Consider the following 7,019-nt stretch of genomic DNA (forward strand, 5'->3'; position numbering starts at 1 on the left):
TATATATATATACGCAACAATGTTTTTACGAATGATTACAGATTTATTGAAACGATCGAAGCCAAGCCGAATAATCATCGTGACGTCAGAATTATACGTTTTCGCGAGATTAAATTTAAACAACGTGAATCCAACGACGACGATGCCCGGCTATCTGTATTACGTTTCCAAATACGCGAACATCGTGTTCAGTTTGGAGTTGGCGCGACGCCTAGAAGGTTCGGGGGTGACAGTGAATTGTCTTCATCCGGGGTTGATAAGCACAGGTATATGGAAAGCCGTGCCGCCCCCGTTTTCGTGGATGCTGAACTTTTTGCTGAACGTTCTGTCGAAAACGGCCGAGCAAGGGGCCCAAACGACCATACATCTCGCCGTCTCGGACGAGGTCAACGAGATCACCGGAAAATACTTCATGGATTGCAAAGTAAGCAAAAAGAAAAAAGGATTCTTCTTCTAATTTTAATTTCGTTTCACATCGAACGATGATGATTGTTCAGGAACGGGAATTATATTGCGGTGTCAAGGATCCGGCACAGGCTAAGAAATTTTGGGAGCTCAGCGAGACCATGGTGAAACTTCAATCGTCGGATCCAAAAATTTGAAGATCGAACGCGAACTATTTTTTTTTTATTTATATATATATATATATAATATACAACACACACGTACTTAAGTATTTCGAATATATATATATATATATACATGCGAGGAAAATACTCGTAACTCCTCGCGATTTAACAATTATTTAATATTATTTTAAATAATTTTCGATAATATTATTTAATATTATTTTTTCGTATAAAAATATTAATTGGTAATCGAATAAAAAATGTTTCATCGTTATATAATCGTTTTGTTATCGTTTAATTTAAAAAAAGAGCAACTTTAACCAAAAGTTGTTCATACAATTTTATCATAATAATTTCGAAATTGGCAAAATGGAGAAAAAGAAAGGATACATTCAATGTTTCACTGTTCTCGAATTTTGAGAGGGCAACGGGAACAATCTTTCCCATATGCGCATCCTTTCGGGGAAGAATTCAGTTTTCATTCTCGAATGAAGATCGATCTCCAGATAATTCGTTTTCGAGGGGTCGAACGTTTCCCACGAAACGTTCTTGAATCTGTCATCGTTCCTTGGAATCGGTTCCCCGTTTATCACGAAATTGGACCACATGCTCGTGTAAAGCTCGACCATAGGTGCTTCCGGTGCGTCATCCCCCAAATAGGGGAGAAACGAGAATTGCTTCGCGTGAAACAGATACTGCAAGTCGTCGTGATGCGACGGATCTGAAAAACAATTTTTTTACCTTCTCAGCTCCAATGTAAAAGATAGAAAGTAAGTAAAAATTTTTTTTTTTCAATTTACTGTATGCTGTATCATTGCTCCATCTATAGAAACCGTATCGTCCCTCGTACGTAAATTTGTAAAAGTATACCGGCTCTCTCGAGTTCGATGCGAACAATTTAACCGCTCGATACATGGGGAATATGGTTATACAATCGCCGTATACCTGCGAAATAATTTATATATATATAAAAAATAATAAATAAAATAATTTATATATATATATATATATTTTATATATATATTTTTATTAATATTAGATTTACGGAATCCGTCAATTTGAATTTGAGTTTTCGATTTTATGCTGAAATAAAATTCTGAATATGCAAATAATATTATTCTTTAAACATTATATATTGGTTTTTAATGATATAACGCAGCAAATATATATTTCTATTAGTTTTCTCTGGAATATTTATATTTTATTATTTCTAGATGTTGTATATCTATTTTTAGGAAAAAAATTCGTCAATTTGGCGGGTTAATTTATATAGATTAATTATTGCGAAATAAGAAAAAGTAACACCAAGCAAATGACGATAGTTTAGCAATAAATACATGATTAAATATACGAGCTGTTTATATAATTGCGATATGATAACAAATAATTCGTTCAACGGTGAATTTTGCAGAGAAAAGAAATGATTTTTGACTGTATCTGTCTTATTATTTCATAAAACAAATAGATTCATATGAGAAATAATTTCAACAGTGTAGTTTATAAAAAAAAAATAAGTGCTATTTGGAAGTTCAGCAAAAATTTATTTTCGTAAATGAAGATTTGAATTTTTCAAGATATTTTCAAGATCTATTCAAAAAAATATATTTTTTTACGTTAATTATTATGGGCAAATTTTCAAAAGACATGGAATTGATAAAAAAGAATAATAAAAGAACCTAACCTAACTTAACTCAATCTAACTTAACCTAACCTAACTTAATCTAACCTAACCAGCATAAACGAAGACCAATCTGGATTGGATTTTATAAACAAATTATGCGAAAGTGAGGAAGAATTTGATAATATAAATAAAATTGAAGATTGACAACAATCGGAATGAAAATTATTACAATAAAAGAAAAAGAATGCGTATTATTTCACATTGAAAGCGAAAGTGAAATAAAAGATGCTGATAATGAAGAAAATACTGTGAAAGCAGGATCCCCTTTACGTGTTTTATAATTGTTTTTAGATTTGGCAGTCATCGATGTCTGGATTATTATATAAAGAGACCACTGGAGTAAACAAAATTCGAAAGAATTTTCTCTTTCAATTAGCTGAAGAAGTGGACAGTGACCATTCACAACGAACGAAATAATACTAGTTTCGATTCAGTGTCTGAGGTCTAACTATATTTGCATTAAATCTAACGAGTATATATGCATGGAAACTATACATCCAAGATAGAGTTTACATGTAAAACATGTATTGAAAACAACAGTAAATAAAAATCTATTATATAAATATATATAAAATATATATATTTTAAATAAATAATTTAAAGATTGCAAAAAGAATTGTAAAAAATTTTAATATACCCGTCAAAAAGACGGATTTCAGTAAAAAAAAAAAAAAAAAAAAGATATATACTCAATACCCGTAAATCTAGCGTTAAATAATCTCATCTCAAATAATGACATAAAGAAAAAGAGGAAAAATACGAACTTTGCCAAGTTGAAGGAGAGTCGATTCGCTGATCGTCTCGTCTTTGAAATAAAATTGTCTCAATTGCCTGCTTATGTAATTCGATCGCGGACTATCGCGTTCGTACATGCAAAAGATCGGGGCTACATTGTTCCAATTGTTGTCCACCTCTCGATACAAACTGCCGTTGTCCACCTTGTCGTTCCTCTCGTACACTGAAAAAAAAAATAACGACGTACAATACTGCGCATTTCGACGCGTTGAAAAATATCGAAGGCATCATTTACACGCGACAACGCCGGCAAATTCGTGTTCCGTGACCCCGAGTATGTAAGGAACTTGGTGGAATTTCCCTCGCACGATCGAGTCGTACGGTTGCTCGGACAGGAATCGTTCGACGCCAGGGACATGGGGCTCCACGGCTGGTGTCCATAGGAGAATGGGATTTCCGTACCAATCCTATATGAAGAGAAGGAGAAACAGAAAAAAGGGGTCAAATCAACAAGAAGTTTTTGTTTTTTAATTCTTTGCGCTCTCAGGCACCACTTATCTTTGATTTTTTGGAATAAATTGGTTCATAAATAGGTTACCTAACCTCTTTACGTATAATCTTATGACGCGTAGAATATATATATTGTCAAATGGCTTGAAATTTTTTTATTTCAAATTAGATCGCGAGTTGAACGATATCTTTGACGTTGGTTCGAATTCGGGAAATATAGAAATATTATTTCAACGTTTTTGAGTTTTATAAGAATACGAATAACGAAATTAGTTCGAGCGAAGACGAGCTTGATTTTTCGTTATTGAATAACGAAATTATTTCTATTCGTAAAGAAATTAATAAGATAAAGGAAGCGATGATGAAGATGGAGATGAAATAAGAGATGTAAGAAGGCGAGAAATAAGAATAATAGATTAATAGTGAAAGCGATAGCTCAAGGTATCTGTGGAAGCCACAGAAAATTCCAAATGGATAGAACATGCACAGAAATATATCATAGAAGAATAGAATTTGTTGAAAAATCTGCAGGACTATTAGATTTTTTTAAAACTATTTCTAACTGATGAACTCGTTAATGAAACAAATAATTATAATGCGATAATTTGCCCTGACAAACAAAGGATACATCTTAGTATTATACAATTGCTTCATAAAATATCACACGAAACAACAATAGACTTTCTAATATTCGATAAATTTTCTTTATACGTAAAGATGCATAAAATACTAAAATAAGAAAGTTTTATGCGTTACAATTTGCGTGCAAAATCATTTTAAGTTAGCTATAAGAAAACACTTGTAAGAGAGCGCACTTGTGGAGCGCAAAGAGTTACTAAAAACCAAAGTCAAGTACCGTCAAGTTGGCCAACGTGTTCGTGAAGTTTTCCACGGGTTTCTCGATCAAACAGTTCAACATAGAAGCGCTCGAATCGGTGGGACAATTCAACAGCCTGGCCTGCCTTCGAACCAGTTCCTTCTGCCCGTGTTCCGCGACACCTGTGTAGACTTCTGGCTTGATGGCCGAGGCGCTCATCGATATAGCTCTATGAAACAGATCTTTAGACATCGGGGAGACCATGTGCAACATTATGCTAAAACTGCCCGCGCTGTAACCGCACAACGTGACAGAACTCGGATCGCCGCCGAACGCGGCTATATTTCTTCGAACCCATCTGAACGCCTCGACCTGATCCTTCAGGCCCATGTTGCCGGGCGCCTCACTGTCGCCGGTATTCAAGAAACCTGAAATTTTCGAATCTCGGTGAATTCTCAAAGTTTTTGTCAAGGTGTCCAATAATAACTTTCTTTATTTAAAATAAGCGCTAGGAATTAATTGACTTTGATATTTGGATATTTTTATACGAATAGAATTTATCTATTAGACTGTTTATGACTGATAGGTTACGGTTCTCCTTTTTTAACACGTTGATTTTCATATTGATAATAAAAGTTCTCATCGAGCTACGTCACTCTTATTCGACTATTTACCAAGAATATTTGAAAGATATTGCATTGAGTAATAAAACTATCGAATTATTATAAAAGTAATTCAAAAATGGTTTATTAAAAAAATTATTTAGAATGAAAAACTTTAAAGCATTCTATATAAAACTGATTTGGACAATTTGGACAATATACGACTCGCCAAGACATAACTTTTCCATTTTTCTTTTCGACATTGGAACGAATCAGGACACAAAATTTTAACAATTACACCACTCGTTAAGATTCGAACTGTTTGTCGTGTAAAGTGGCGACCTCAACAATGTATGGATGGAAACAAACGGGAGATTATTCTTCACCAGCGACTCGTATTATTAAAATATTAGTGCGAATAATCTGTAAAAGATTTCATTGAAAACACGCGCAATGGTCAATGTGTTAAACTTTTTTCCATACTGTTCAATATGGATAGCCAAAGGAAGCATTTGCTGCGTCTTATGCTTCATTGCTTTAAAAAAGGTGATACCATTTACGGGAGTGGACTATTATGCGTTAAGCAATTGGTTTAAGAGATTTAGAGCTGGCAATTTTGACTTTGAAAAACGAAGCAACTGCCCACTAGCGACGGATACGGATACCTTGTCAAAACCATGCTCGCTAAAAATCCACTGAAATGTACAACATGGTACATAATCACCCAATCAAGATGGGATATGTCGATCGATATGAAGTTTGAATTACACGTCTGTTGATTTATGAAGAGATCCTTAACCCTTTCGCTGTGATTTTACCGGTCGCGGATAAAAAAAATGTGCACAGTGCTCGAGAAAGATCGTCAGTGACCGTGTTTATAGCATTTTTTTTATTTTTGGTGATTTTTATCATGGAGGAATCTCGTGAGAAATAAATGCTAAATAATTTCCAAAGAAAAATACTCGATGTATAATAATTCAAAGGTGCTCATGTGGACAATATTTTATGGAGAGCGACCATAATCGACTGTAGTAACGAAAGGATTAAAAAGTCACTGGAGACGAGGCTTGGATTTCAATGATATCAAAAAGAACGCTCGATCTAAGAATCTTGAACCGAAAAAAATTCTTTTGCCTATTTGGCGGGCGAATCAATTCTACAAAATTGTGATCGACTCGATAAATTGATAATAGAAAAGCGACAGAATTGACATTCTATCGAATCTTCAGATCTTGCTCCATCGGACTATTACTTGTTTCTATCATTAAAAAATTCTCTCCACGATAAATACAATTCCAATTCGTAAGCGAAAAAAGGAACTCGCCTCGAAGAATATTTTAATCAAATAATCAATAATTTTGGAAAGAGGGAATAATAAGGCTTCCTGAGAGATAAGAAGTAAACAATAAATATTATTGTATTCGTATGAAAGGAAAAAGAAAGAAATTTTTTGGAACACCCTATATATATTAACCTTATTATGTTGTATTATTCACCTAGAGCCCCAAGACGATAGTTAATCGTGACCAATACGATATCTTTGTCGAGTAGGTATTGAGGGCCGAAAATTGAACTTTGGCCCGAGAAACTGGTAAAACCGCCGGGATGTATGAATATCATAACCGGTCTCGTTACATTTTCGTTCTTGCACGGTAGCTAGAAAGAGAAAAAAAAATAATAAATAAATAAATGAAAATATTGTGAAGTGGTCGCATTGAAATTTTGTTTAAATATCGTTACGGTGATGTATTGAGTGCGCTTATTTACTTTAGTGGTGTACACGTTCAAACGTAGACAATCCTCCGCTTGCAACACGCCATCGGGATGAGGGCAACTAGGTCCTTCCTCGGTGGCATCGAACACGTTTTGCCAATCCGCCGCTGGGATTGGAGGCTATATTTAGCGCGAAAAATGAAAAGAAAGAAGAAATAATTTCTAAGATTAATAAATCAATCGAACGAAATTTTCTTTTAATCTTGACTCAAACTTTTTTTTTGTATTTTGGAAAATATAAAATACATATGTTTTTAACAATAATTTATTTAACGAGTTTGTGCTCCTTGTATATAATAATAATTATTCAGATAAGAATAATTTTTTTTTTT

General features: G+C 33.9%; 2 protein-coding genes across 2 annotated transcripts in view; one reads left to right on the forward strand and one right to left on the reverse strand.

The window, feature by feature from the left end:
• Window positions 1–654, forward strand: part of LOC102678724 (retinol dehydrogenase 14) — a 4,588-nt gene extending 3,934 nt beyond the window's left edge. Inside the window, exons 4-5 of the mRNA XM_006618270.2 lie at window positions 42–424; window positions 498–654. Coding sequence (XP_006618333.1) covers window positions 42–424; window positions 498–602 — 488 coding nt within the window. The 3' untranslated portion in view covers window positions 603–654. The remainder of the gene's footprint in view (window positions 1–41; window positions 425–497) is intronic.
• A 281-nt stretch (window positions 655–935) lies between these two features.
• LOC102678586 (esterase E4-like) overlaps window positions 936–7,019 on the reverse strand; it is a 6,963-nt gene continuing 879 nt past the window's right edge. The window contains exons 2-8 of the mRNA XM_006618269.2: window positions 6,682–6,807; window positions 6,411–6,570; window positions 4,352–4,740; window positions 3,281–3,452; window positions 3,015–3,208; window positions 1,370–1,514; window positions 936–1,290 (exon numbers count right to left, since the gene is read on the reverse strand). Of these exons, the coding sequence (XP_006618332.1) occupies window positions 962–1,290; window positions 1,370–1,514; window positions 3,015–3,208; window positions 3,281–3,452; window positions 4,352–4,740; window positions 6,411–6,570; window positions 6,682–6,807 (1,515 nt within the window). The 3' untranslated portion in view covers window positions 936–961. The remainder of the gene's footprint in view (window positions 1,291–1,369; window positions 1,515–3,014; window positions 3,209–3,280; window positions 3,453–4,351; window positions 4,741–6,410; window positions 6,571–6,681; window positions 6,808–7,019) is intronic.

The sequence above is a fragment of the Apis dorsata genome, unplaced genomic scaffold, assembly GCF_000469605.1.
Source record: "Apis dorsata unplaced genomic scaffold, Apis dorsata 1.3 scaffold_347, whole genome shotgun sequence".
Taxonomy (NCBI): Eukaryota; Metazoa; Arthropoda; class Insecta; order Hymenoptera; family Apidae; genus Apis; species Apis dorsata.